At 50.0% G+C, this 14,147-nt stretch overlaps 1 protein-coding gene across 7 annotated transcripts in view; it reads right to left on the bottom strand.

The window, feature by feature from the left end:
- Positions 1–3,079: 3,079 nt before the first annotated feature.
- BAG6 (BAG cochaperone 6) overlaps positions 3,080–14,147 on the bottom strand; it is a 440,475-nt gene continuing 429,407 nt past the window's right edge. For all 7 annotated transcript variants that reach the window (XM_078645986.1, XM_078645987.1, XM_078645989.1 and 4 more), the window contains one exon: positions 3,080–5,015. In XM_078645986.1, the coding sequence (XP_078502112.1) occupies positions 4,920–5,015 (96 nt within the window). In that variant the 3' untranslated portion in view covers positions 3,080–4,919. The remainder of the gene's footprint in view (positions 5,016–14,147) is intronic.

Here is a 14,147-nt window from a genome sequence, read left to right as displayed (position 1 = left end):
CCAGGTGCGGCATCTTGTGATGCACCAAGCGTCTTTTGTATCAGAGCCTTATGGTATTTTTGCGCTTGAATGCCTTGCACCCCAAAAAGATACTCCTGCGCAGGAGACAAGCACAAGTTGCACAAACTATGCTGGTCAAAAATTTTGAGTTGCATTTGGAAGGGTGCTCTCTCCAGAACACCCTCGCCCCAAGTCACTCTCAGTTCGACCTGGTTCTAGAAAAGGTGTGTCAATGCCACTCAAATGGGGAGTCCAAACAGTCAAAGCTAGTACGGAGTTCTTCTGTTGCTGGAACTGAATCCTCAATGCCATGCACCAAAAGGTCCAGTTAAAGAGGTCATTGGTCACAAAACTGGAACATCTAACATATGCCTTCAATGAACAATCTGAGGTGGAATGTCAGGGAAGCGAGGAGTCATGAGGTTTGACTGGAAACATTTAATAAAAACAATTTGTAAACATCCACGCCCAATAACATATAGCCACACATGCTATGAACAAGTAGTTACTGTTAGAAACTGGACCATGCAATAGTTTGTTGCTAAAAAAAAGTTCAAACTATGGTGACTGAGGCATCGTTTAGTGTTATTGTTGAGCCCCATCCCAGATTGTCATTAAAGGCAAACCCTTTAGTTGTAGGAAATTTAGTTTTTGGTTAAAGGGGTGCTAAACATTCTCAAGCAGGAACCAGAATCCCTGTGAGGGTGAACCACAAAAGTCACTACATTAACTGGTAGTTAATCTAGTAGCTTGGCTCAAAAGCAGCCAGACTTGACCTCGAGGGAATGTGTGCAGCACACAAACCGCAATAAAGTGAAACCACCAAATAAAATTAGACCAAAACGACAAAAACTCAAGTCAGTAGAACCGTAGATATGCAATGTCAGAAATGTAGGTAAATACAGTGCCTAAAAAGCACCAAGTGGCACTTGCAGTTGTTGTAGACCAGCAGAAAAGTCACAAGTTCAGGCTGCCAATGACACACGGGCCGGATACAGGGACCATGTTAGTCCTGCTGAAAAAGTTACTGTATCGAAATTCGGAGCAGAGTCCAGTTCGTGGCAGAGGAGGAGCACCAAGAACGTAGAGGATAGTCTTCCCTGCAGCCCGAAGATCTTCTAAGGCAGAGGCCAGTTGTTGCAGGAGCTTCGCGTTGGTGGTCACTGGAGGTTGTCAATGCTGTAGCACGAAGTGGAGATCTTGAGTTGCGGGCAGTCGCTGTAGAACGATGAATCCCATCCACTGGAGCTTCACGTTAGCGGTCATCGTGGGCAGCAAGATCTCAGTGCAAACGGGCCAACTTAGCAAATAGCCAAAAACTTTAGTATTTCTCCTTTTTCTTCAGGAGTGCAGTCTGATGCCAACCAACAGTCCAGGACCTTTGGGGGATTAGGGGCCCCGCTCTAGGAGATGCCAGCTCGACCAGTTGCAGGAAGGACTCTGGAGATTGTTGTGTCCCTGTAACTCAGAACAGGAGGTCGGCCAGCTGAAACTTTGAGTCTCTCTGCCTTGCGAGTAGGGTAGGCCTCAAGCAGCAAGGTAGTTCTCCTTCTGTAGAATCTGCAGGTCCAGGAGTGCAATGAAGAATGAGTCTGAGAGTCCTATTTATATACTTGATAAAACTTCTGAACTTTTCCCCCACAGGAGGATCTGGAAGGGTCTTCCTCCCTGCCCCCAGGACGTCTGGTGTGACAAAAGGCTTGTGTGAAATCCTTTCTGAGGGTGCTGAGACAACACCTTTGAAATGCAAGTGGGGCTCTGCACAGTTCCACCCCTCCCACCTGGTAAGATGTCTCCATCCTGCCAACAAAGATACACAAAGGTCAACCTACACCTAGTACTGTGACCTAGGATACAGGCAACAAATGGTTAGGACAAAAAAAAAAAGGCAAACCTACTAAAAGCGGCATTTTCAGAATAGTGACTTAAAATCAGCCTATACCATTTAAAGAGGGTTTTCAGTTACAATTCATTTTGTTGACAACCTGACATTTCTACCCGTTAACAAAAGTTATCACTTATTAAATGTAATAAGGTTACCCAATGTTATCACATGGAAGGTTTAGGCCTGGCAAAAAGATTATTTTGCCAGCTCGAGATTGCGGTTTAAAGCTGCACACAAGCGGTGAAGGCAGGCTGGAGAAATGTTTTGAAGGGCTCCTTAAGTAGGAGGCACAATAAGTGCTTCAAGCCCACTTCCAGTAATAACATTTAACCACTTGCGCGCTAGCGGTTTTCCCGTGTGCGATGGATTTTTCAGAAAGCCGCGTTACAGGACGAGCTCAGCTCGTCATCAGCGTACGAGCGCCGTAGCTGATGACGAGCTGAGCTCGTCATCAGCATCGAAGGGGTTCATTCACCGGCCCTAGTATTTAATTCACAGGCCCTAGGTGCATGCAGTACTACTTTACTGGGGACTTCTAAATAAACTAAATGTTGCAGTTGGATATAAGCCAATTTTACCAAGTTTAGATGAGTAGGTAAATGCACTTCAGTGCTCGTAAGCATTGAGAAGGTGGACATAGACCTAAGGCCAATAAAAACACATTTCTGCAAAACAGGGGGCGGGAAGGAGGTGGTGAAGGGAAGGCTTTTAGGTGGTAACAAATTTGCCTAGCATATACCTGGTACTGTTCTTGAATTCTGCATGGCTATAGCTTCCTACTATCTCCTAAGGCTCAAACAGCACCCTATATTAACAAATGCTTATGAGCTGCAAAGTTAGTGTTGATGAAATCTCTCATCCTAAACTGGACATTGAACCAACTGTGCTCAAATTTTGAAAATGGCTAAAATCTATCCCATTAATGCTACCCCATTAATGCACTGGCTATTATCTCTGAAGTGCCACAAATCACTATGTAAGTAAAATAAAGCATGCAAACCCAGTGGCAGAACAAGGTAGATATGCCATTTAAAGGGCGGCACACGTGGATTTTGGGATAACATGTCACTTTCAGCATCTCTATAGCAGACACCCAAAACATTGAATTCCTGTAAATAAGATGCAATTTCGAGCCAACAGTAATGCTTACCTCCTCGGCGTCGGCATGACCAATAAATACCACATATACCAGTGTGTTACTGAAGGTTTTAATTTGCATTGACAACAACCAGTACAAAGAAAAAAAAACATGACAGATATCCATCCAGATCTGGAAGCTCTTATGCCAACCATGACAGATGAATAACTGCCAGCCGACTGAGCAAGTTTCCTTCACAGGTGTTAACAGAAAAGACAATTCCCAGACACCAAGCCAACAAAACTGAGGAGACAAGGAAGCTAGAAGGGATAAGAAGGCAAACGTAAAAGGAATATGAGCAGATGTAAAAACAATTCAGATAAAGTTTGAATGAGAGCATAATATTCAGAAGGGTTAAAAACAAGAAATCTTAAATATCAGACTGCTAAATTTAATGCATGCCTGGAAGAAAGAAAAGAAACAATGAAATGGAGTGTCACAGGTAGACACTGAAAAACCACAGGTAGGGAGGTTTCACAGCAATGGATTCTGGTAAAACGTTCTATGGTTTGATGTCTGCTTGTGACAACACCTGTGGCAGCCGGTCCATCAGCCTACTGAGCTAGGAACCCAGAGTGACACAAGAAATGCATGCACACAATTGTACTGGTTCCTTAGCACCAGAGGGCCTGGCTGGGAACCACAGCTCCCAGAAGAAAAGGCTTTTATGGGCAGAGGTCTTTAAAAGAGATGCTCAGTGTCCAGTTTCTTCTATCTCCAGACTTCACTGCACCCCTTCACTGGGGAAAGCCACTGTGCCCTGTGCGCAACACAACTGCAGAAGGGACATTAACAGTGGGAAGACGCCCTCCCCCACCCACTTGGCAATAGCACCCTTTTGTTATCTAGACCCCTTCTTTATTCCCATGACTTCAGGGTTTATTTGCTTCTCCACAAGACTACACTTGGAAAAATCTCTACCATTACCATACAGAGCATAACTGAGGAAAAGTCACATCATGACACAGACTGAAGTTTCATATTATTCCCCAAGTGAATGCTTCATGCCAAAAACACAGCCACAGACTGCTCAGGGCCCGCTAGGTAAAAACGCAGGGTGTTAAAGTGCAACAGCCTACCCACTTTCTATATAGACATTTGGTTATGTAGTCTCATGTGGCTTTAAATGTATTTTAGAGGACTTAAAAGTGACCTTTTCAACTCCAGATGAACTCTGGAATGTGCATTTTCATGCCGCACTCTGAGGCCACGTGCCTCTACACCCTATAGATTTTGGGACATATTGCACAGACACCACCTCTAGGATACCTTGGAGGATAGCATTCCTGTGGTGACAGAAGCAAACCGTCTCACCAACCAATCTTCATCTCAATTCCACCTGTGAGATGGAGCCTGGAAAGTACAGGACAGAAGTTTCAGGGAAGTATCAAGTTACACTTGCAATAAAAAAATTTTTAAAATACAATGGAAGCCTCGATCTCCCAGGCAATGTGTTGTGGAAAGCCAGTGAGCCTCAGCACATGGAATCTGAAATGCTGCTAGGGAGATAACGATCATACGAAACATGTTGGCCCTCCCCAGATCCCAACAAGCAGTACGGTCCCCACTGTGATATGAACCACTTATTTAGATCAGCAAGGGTTCAAGGCAAAATAAAAGCAGCAATCCATTTATTGGTGTGGACAGGGACCTTCTGTGAAGTGGGATTTAGCAGCACTGTAACCTTGGTGATGACCAGCACACGCGCAGAAGAGGGCAGGAGAGCATGAGGGCATTTGACTAAACTGTACAACCATAGGCTGGGGTGGGCAGATTCACAAGGAGAAGAGGGACTGGGGAGCCCCGGGAATGTGGAAATGCCCGCTTTCTTTTCAACAGCCCTCCTTTCCTGCCTCTGTTTAGGTCATGCAGCTCGGAGCAGCTGCCATCAGGCAGCTACAAGTCTTCTTCAAACACACTATGGGTGTTGGGAAACCGCTGCGGGCTGTAGTTGGGATCTCCCCTTATCCTCTTCTGCACATCAGTACGCAGCTTGAAGAGAAAAAGGAGAGAGAATACATTAATATATGCATAATTAGAAGATAATTTAAACTATTGCAAAGAAAAAACAAAAATCATTCCAAATATTGACCCCATCCTTCAAAGGAAAAAACACGTTAAGCAAAACTAAGCACTAAAGCAATAATCAAGCGATTTAAAAGAAATGCAGTATGAAATTAAAGTAGGTAATGTTCAAAGTTCATTTAGACAGGCAAGTGCTTACCCTGCCAATTTTGACCTACTCAGTTCATTTCACAAAAGGGCTCTGCTGGATCCTAGTGCACTCATTTCTCCCCACCCACCCCCCAAAAAAACACCTCACCACCCTCCTCCAAGCCCCCCTCCAGCGCCTCGACCAACACCAACTCCGCAGCCAGTGTTTCACCGCTGGATCTCCTGCTGCACCAACAAACTCGCACCTCTCCGCGCCCCGCCAAACAGAGCCCTCTGAAGGCCACCTGGTTCACCACAGAACTACAAGAAGCCAGACGCTCCTGCAGACGGCTAGAGAAAACCTGGCGAAACCAGAAATCCACGGAACAACCAAGGAGCGCCCTGAAGGAATACCACCAGTTCATAAGCGCCACCAAACGGAGCTTCATAAGAGACAAAGATCAGACCAACGCAACCAACGCCAAGGAACTGTTCAACATCATACAGCACTTTGCCAAACCCCCGAACTAAGCCATGGACGTCACACCTACCCAAGAACTCTGCGACAAGCTCAGCTCCTACTTCAATATGAAGATCAAGGTCCTCTACAACAACTTCAACAAACAGACGTCAGACACCACATCCCTCCCGCCCCCTCGCTGCCGATAAGCCATCTATCATGACCTGGGCTCCCACCACCCTAGAACACATCACCGCGACCTTGAAGAAAACCCACTCAGGAGCCCCAACGGACCCCTGCCCACCGCACATATTTCACAGGGCCGCCACTGCCATCCCACCCGAACTAGGACGGGCCATCAACGCCTCTTTCATGTTCGGCATCTTCCCAGACGACTGGAAGCGGGTGGAGATTAAACCTCTCCTCAAGAAACCAAAGGCCGAGCCAACGGACCTGAAAAACTACCGGCCCATCTCTCTCCTCTCCTTCGTGGCCAAAGTCACAAAGAGACTCGTGAACGCCCAACTGACCTCCTTCATTGAAGAGTACCCCATCCTGGACGCCTCCCAGTCTGGATTCTGAGTCTCTCTCTCTCGCTCTCCCCCTACTCTCTCTCTCGCTCTCTCCCCCCTAGTCGCTCTCTCTCCCCCTAGTCGCTCTCTCTCCCCCCCATAGTCGCTCTCTCCCCCCCATAGTCTCTCTCTCTCCCCCCATAGTCTCTCTCTCCCCCCATAGTCTCTCTCTCTCCCTCTAGTCTCTCTCTCTCTCTCTCTCTCCTCCCTAGTCTCTCTCTCCTCCCTAGTCTCTCTCCTCCCTAGTCTCTCTCTCCTCCCTAGTCTCTCTCTCCTCCCTAGTCTCTCTCTCCTCCCTAGTCTCTCTCTCCCCCTAGTCTCTCTCTCCCCCTAGTCCCTCCCTCTCTCCCCCTAGTCTCTCTCCCTCCCAGTCCCTCCCTCCCAGTCCCTCCACCCCAGTCTCTCCCCCTCTAGTCAGTCTCTCCCCACTAGTCACAGTCTCTCCCCACTAGTACCTCCCCCAGTCTCTCTCCCCCCCCAGTCTCTTTGCCCCCCTAGTCTCCCCCCCACCCCTAGTCTCCCCCCCACCCCTAGTCTCTCCCCCCCCAGTCCCCCCCCCCAGTCTCTCTCCTCCTCCCCCAGTCTCTCTCCCCCCCTAGACTCTCTCGGTTGGACTTGGCCCTTTTCCCTAAAATGTTTTGCTTTTCGCTTCCCCGAATTCAGAATGTCCCCCCTTTGTAACAAAGCTGTATAGACCCTGTGAGGTTGAAATGCCCTGGCTAATGTTAAAATCAATGCTAGGTGCAGGTGCTCTCTACCCTCAACATGGCTGCCACTGACCCCTGTTACTGCAGCGTGGTCTTGTTAAGGCGCAATCTAGTTGTCAGGAGCTGGCTGAGTCCCCAAACATTGTTGCCATTCCAGCCTGCCTTGCCTGCCCACTGTTAGAGTAGGGAAGCTCCTGGCACCTTCTAGAATAGGGGCGGAGCCTAGTTTTGCCGCCTTAGAGGGTGGTCACCTGACCTGGGCCTCTAAAAGAAAAGGGAGGGAAACTTTCCAGTCAGTTGGGGCATCACTGACCTGGGGAACCCACGCAGGAGATTTAGGTGGTAGGGCCTAGTCAGGGGCCTATGCCACTGGGAGTGACAGGACTTAGGTGCTGCCTCTTAAGTTGAGTGAGGTACCCTGAGCTAGCCCACTGATCTGGCCCGGCGGGAGGGGAACCCAGGGACCATCTACAGTGGCCTGCTGAAGATTCCAGTCAGCAGCCCTCAACTCAACCCCCCTTCAGGAACCAAGCAACTATTCACCAAAGGGCGCCAGAACCACCAAGCGCCAAGAAGAGCCTAAACTGCCACAGGACGACTGGGGATCAACCAGGTACCGGGCTGTGCTGCTCCTGCGCCCCTCTGCCATCACCTGAGGCCCCTGTGCTGTCCTGCCTCATCTCCTCTGTTAAAACTGACTGGACGGCTAAGCTGGCTGTCCTGCCTGGCCTGATCTGGTTACCCAGCGCTAGCCCCCTGAGTTGACTGTGCTACCCGTGACTCAAGCGCTGTAGCCCCCTGTGAAGCGCTGGAATCCAGAGGCGCTCTTCTCTTCAAGCACCATCCTGCCCTGCGAGGCGCTGCATTTTGCCCACAAGCGCTCACCTGCTGTCTCCTGGGAACCGCTGACATCGACGTGAGGTGTGGTGCCGCCGAGCGCCCCAGTGCCCTGCGAGGCGCTGTAATTGCAAGCGCTGTCTGCCACCGTCGCGCTGTGCCTGGAAGCGCTAGCAGTCCCTCACCACAGCAGAGTCTGCCCCTCAGGCGCTTCCTCAGAGCACTCAAAATCACCGCCGCAGCCGAGGGAAGCGCTGTCATCTGCCCCGGCGACCCTCGGTGCCAGGAGAGGGTCGCCGCCGTGTTGTGTGCCGTCCCCTCGGCGGCCCCCGGAGCCATGGGAGGGCCGCCGACGTGAGGAGAGGGCCGAGCTAGGCCTGAAGCCACACTCCCCCCGTGTCATGTGACAGGGGACGCAGCATTCCTAGGCCGCACCCCGCCCTCAGCCGCGCTGTCACTGGCGACAAGTCATCGGCCCTAATTGCCTGTCCGGTGATTGGCCTCGGAGGCCGCACCCACCTCGCGCCAGCCCCCTGATTGGTTCCTGGGCCTCTGAAGCCTTATAGGCCCGGGAACAGGAAGAAACACCGCCGGAGGGCTCCGTGGATCGTGGGAGCCCTCCCTTGTGCAAGCGAGCCCCCTTGCCCGCACAGGCCCCCGGAGAGCTAGGAATCAAACTGGAGGGCCGCGGGAGGCCTGCCAGAGGGCCGTAGCCCTCCCCCTTGCACGGAACCTACGCAAGGGCCCTGAGCAGGCCGAAGAGACAGGTAATACCCGGGGAGGCGGGCGGGAGCCTCCGAGTGAGCCCCTCCCCCGGGAAAGACTGTGGTGGGGCCCCGTTGGCCCTGTGTGAACTGGAACTGGAGCCAGAGCCCCGTGGAACGAAATTGGGGCCTGAGCCTTTTACAGGTTTAACCCCACGTTGGGGAGACTATTTGCTTAAACCTGCCCTAGGCAGGACTTAAAAGATTGCTGATAACGGGCCACTGCTCTATGGCCCGCTAGACACAAGGTTTATATATGTTTGAGGGAAGGTTTATTCGTACTAATGTGGTTACTGAGAGGGTTACTCTTGCTTAATGAATCTGGCTAATGACCTGTTGGCTCCTGGGTAAGGGAATGTTATGCTTCCTGCCCTATTACCAGTGAAATGTTGTATGCTGGCCTAATGAAATGTTGATTCCGGCCTGTCTAGCTTACCTAAAGAAGGGTTGGTTTACCTGATACCAAGGGTTATTACTGCCTAATGAATTATGGCCCCATCTTTAATGGAATGTTCAGCCCTAATGCGATACTCCTTGTTGCCTGATGCAGTGTTTATCTGGTATTAATGAAATACTAATCTAAGCCTTATGCATGGTTACCCTGGCCAGATGAAAGGTTATTCCTGCCTGATGAGAAGTTGATCCATACCTAAGGAAAAGTTTTTCAGGTGCGCTGGAAGAGTTTACTATTGCGTGCTGAAATGTCCATCCCTGATTAATGGGGATAGTCTAATGTCCAGTCCTGCCTCAGGTATTGTATTGATTAAGGAATCACCCCCCTGATACTCGGTTTCTACCCCTGCTACTGCAGTGATCTGCTGGTGCCTGCCTAAAGAAAGGTTATTCCGACATCAGGAGAGGTTGTCTACTCCTACCTAATGGAATGTTGAGTAACTTCTAAAAGGAGGGTGTTACAAGGAAAGGTTTTATATGCATGAGCCAAGTTTATATGTTCATGGAAATGCACATTTTCACCGGATGCCTGGTTCCCTTTGCCTTCTGAAAGGCTTACCTCTGCTGATTAACTATTCTACACTTAATGAAAGGCTTTATACTTACCTGAAGGAAATAGATAGGAGTTCCTGCTGAAATGGTTACTCCCAATGAAATGTTTATGCCTGCGTAGCGTAGGTCCTGAAATGTGGATTCTTGATGCCTAGTGTATCCCTGAACTTCTACTTAGTGTATCTAGGTTCCCTTTACCTTAGACACGGCTTATTCTTGCATTGCGGAAATCCTCCACATATGGTAAAGGAAATGGTTATGCAGGATTAATGAAAAGTTTATGCATGCTCGCCGGAAGGTGAACTACAGGCCCATAGTTATGGAGTGAAGTGCTCCTTGCTTTAATGAAACAGTTGGGAACCTGTTGAAATGGTTATTCCTAATGAAATGTTCTATTCTGGTTTAAGCCATGCTGCTTTCTAATGTAATGAAATGTTTGTTGTGAAGTAATGGAATGCTAATTCTCTACTGAAATGTTATTGCAACATGTTAAATTGGATATTGAACTGCTCCCTTTACTCCCCTCTGATGAAATGAATTGATGCTGTGATTTTCCACTCCTGAACCTTGATCTGAGATAAAAGTTTATCCTTTTATTCAAAACTCACTGGAGTGGCGTCAGTCATTGCGTGTGCATTTATTGTCTCAGTGGTTGTGTGTGCTGTGTAGTCACTTAACACCTAAGCTTTCGGGTGCCTACCTTCTCGTGCCAGGCTACCCCCGGGGAACTGGTGACCCCAGTTCCTACACTCTCCTACAAACCTTTGCCCTGGCATAGATCAGTCACCCCTATAGCTGGGTGCCCTATACCAGCGGTGAGGCTACAGGGGCAGGAGCCTTGTACACCTATCGTGTCTAAGTCCATTCTTAGACATTGTAAGTGCAGTAATACCATTACCAGTACATTATACTGGGAGTTTGTCATTACGAACTCTACAGTACCATAATGGATTTACTGAAAACTAGGAAATTTGGTATCAGTGGGGGATTTAAAGACAAATACACAGAGGGCAAAGATGGAAGCACGCCGAAATAAACGCCCTCCTCAAGAAGCCCAAGGTGGACCCCAAGGACCTCAAGAACATCCGGCCCATCTCCCTGCTCCCGTTCCCTGCGAAGGTCATCGAGAAAATCGTCAACATGCAACCGGCCCCCCACCTGGAAGACAATAATATCTTGGATCGTCCCAGTCCAGGTTCAGACGAAACCACAGCACCGAGACAGCCCTCATCGCCGCCACAGACATCAGGCGCCAACTAGACAACGGCGAAACATCAGCCCTCATCCTCCTGGACCGGTCAGCCGCCTTCAACGCGGTCTGCCATCGCACTCTAAAATCACGCCTCCTAGAAGCCGGAATCCAAGAAAAGGCCCTTGACTGGACCATGTCCTTCCTCTCCGGCAGAACCCAGAGCGTCCGCCTCCCGCCCTTCCGATCCGAGGCCACCGACATCATCTGCGGTGTCCCCCAGGGCTCATCCCTCAGCCCGACGCTGTTCAACGTCTACATGGCCCCCCTCGCACAAGTGGCACGCCAACAAGACCTCAACATCATCTACGCCGACGACACCCAGCTCATCCTCTCACTCACCAAGGACCCACACACCGCCAAAACCAACCTCCACGAGGGAATGAAGGCAGTCGCCGACTGGATGAAGAACAGCCGTCTGAAGCTGAACTCAGACAAGACGGAGGTACTCATCCTCGGACCCACCCCCTCAGCCTGGGACGACTCCTGGTGGCCGACCACACTGGGAACAGCACCAACACCGACAGACCATGCACGCAACCTAGGATTCATCCTCGACTCCTCCCTCTCTGTGTTTAAACATGTCAACTCCGTCTCCTCCTCCTGCTGCTACAATACCCTCCGCATGCTATGCAGGATTTACAAGTGGATCCCGACCGAAACAAGAAGAACGGTGACACAGGCCCGCGTGAGCAGCAGACAGGACTACGGCAACGCACTCTACGCAGGAATCCCAGCCAAACACCTATGACTAAAACGCATCCAAAACGCCTCTGCCTGACTGATCGTAAACGTCCCAAGCCGCAGCCACATCATCCCCCACCTGAGAGACCTACACTGGCTCCCCGTCGACAAGAGGATCACCTTCAAACTCCTCACCCACGCACACAAAGCACTCCACAACGCCGGACCAGCCTACCTGAACAGCAGACTCCGCTTCTACACCACCACCCGCCAGCCTCGCCCTCGCCGCTGTCCCCCGCATCCAACGAACAACCTCCGACGGCAGATTCTTCTCCTACCTCGCCGCCAAGACCTGGAACGCCCTTCCCTACCCACCTACGGCAGACCCAAGACCTACTCGCCTTCAGAAGACTCCTCAAGACCTGGCTCTTCGAGCCGTAGCAGTACCCCCCTCCTCTCAGCGCCTTGAGACCTTCGCGGGTAAGTAGCGTGCTTTAGAAGTACTCTGATATATCGATTGATGGGGTAAGCTTTGCCCTCAACGTAGTTGCGTACTAACCGTAAAAAGGGATGGACTTTTGTCATGTTTCAAAAGCAATGTTGTGGTGTTCATTGTGAATCTTAGACTGTGTGTGTGTGTAGAGGGGGCGGGGGACTGCAGCCTCTGTATGGGCTGGACATCCCTGCCTGCCTGGGTAGGGGAAGACTTCAGTTCTTTTCTTCATGAGGCGAGCAGCTACCACTGCTAAAAACTTGATGAAGACCATTGGAACTGTGGTGACGCCAAGGGGCAGCACCTTGATCTACTGCAGGTAGTAGTGCTGACCACTTAGCATGAAGCGGATGTCGTGCTGATGAGATGGATGATTTGCGATGTGAAAGTTGGCGTCCTTTAGGTCCAGAGTGGGCATGAAGTTGCCTTGCTGCTGCCGGGTGGATGACATTCTCTAGGGTGACCATGTGGTAATATTCTCACATGATGTATCCGTTAAAAGATTAGAGATCGAAGATTGGTCTTCAGGATATAAGAAAGTATAAGGAGAAGGCAACTTTGCCCTGGTGCTGATGGGCCACTGGCTCTATGGCTCCTTTGAATAAGAGCCCATGAACCTGCTTATGCAGTAACTTGAGACACTATGGGATGAGGGTGTGGGTGGAAGTTGGAATGTTTGGTGGAGTCGAGATGAACTCTAGACATTAGCAGTGGCTGATATATATATATGACCCATTGGGCTGTAGTGATCTCCTGAGAAGTGTATGATCAGGGGGGATGGGAGGCAAATCTGTTTTTTTTTTTTAGAGGTAGAGGCTCCGTTACTCGGAGTACCGCTGCCTTGGAATTTGGAACTATAACCCTAAAGGAGGCCCGTTAGAAGCCTCAGCCTCCCTTTTGGTGATAACACTGCCGCTGGTAGGCCTGGGTTGGTTCTGGGTAAATGGCCTTGGCCCACCTATAGTCTGTTGCTTCCAAAAGGTGCCCATACCAGAAGGGACCTGGAGGTCACCCATTGCTTTAGCGGTCTCTGTCGGTCTTGATTTTCTCAAGCAGGATGTCTACCTGTGGTCCGAACAGATGCCTCCCCACACCCCAATTGAACGCAAGTTGACAAGGTACTTGAAACTGGACAAGCAAAGCCAGGAATGGAGCTGCAAATGATGCTCTAATAGCCGAATCTACTGGACACCTAATAGTAGCTTTGGAGATAGTTCAGAGAGGTGCTTTAGGAGCCACTCCATCTCCTCCAAGTGAGCCCTACTGTAAGGGAGTGGAGGCCTCCAGAACATGTGATGTGCCAATGCATAGCTGCACCCTCCCCCTCCTCTCTTCCCTTCAGCATCAATCTGCTTGCATGGAGGCAGAGCGTTGCCTGTGGTATGGGCAGCTACTCTTTTCATATTAGTAGTGACAACTAGGAAGTCTGGGCGCCGGGGGTGGGAACTGGTCCTTGATCCTTGATGTAGCATTTCCATCCCAAAAAATAATCCTCTGTGTTGATGAAAAGGTCCACCATATGGTAGGCGGTCAAGAGTTGGATAAAGTGGTCCACATGGTAGCATTCGGAGTGGAGGCCCTGACTGGGTTAAATTCTAGAATTGGGTCCGGCTGAGGGTCCACATCAATCCACTCAAGAATATTCTGAGGGGCCAGGGTATAAGAAGTCAAAGCCCTACGATGGCTAGGACTGGCTGTGTCAGAGTCAGAGTATGACTGTAGTGAACTCTGAGAAAAAAGTCAGGAGGTGGTGGTGAAGGCGAAGGCAGAGGGTGTGATAAAAAAAGTAGAAGCTTTATCCTTAGGCCTCTGAGGTGTGGAGGCAAGGAAGTCATAGGAGTGTTTGGCTTTAGAACAGACTGTCCTCCGCCAGATGGGTAGGCTCCGACATGAGGCAGTGACTGGGATTGGGGAATGGTTCGAGTATGGACAGCACTCAAGCGAGGTGTGGTCTTTAAACATGGACCAGAGGTGGATGGAGTGTCTTCGGGTGCCTCTTCTTTCAGAGTTTCCTCCTCCTATGGCTCCCAGAAGTCTGAGCCGATCTCGTGACAGGGCAGGGATGCTTTGAGCTCAGGTGACTCACAAGATTCCTCCTCTTCAACTCCTACAGGGTCAGCCTCACCAGAGAAGTCCAGTGTTTCAGAGGAGGCTTTTGTCATTATGTTTCATATTTGTCTTGTCCCTGACACAGTTTAC

Source organism: Lissotriton helveticus, chromosome 5_1, assembly GCF_964261635.1.
Source record: "Lissotriton helveticus chromosome 5_1, aLisHel1.1, whole genome shotgun sequence".
Lineage (NCBI taxonomy): Eukaryota > Metazoa > Chordata > Amphibia > Caudata > Salamandridae > Lissotriton > Lissotriton helveticus.
This window is presented reverse-complemented; position numbering and strand designations above follow the sequence as displayed.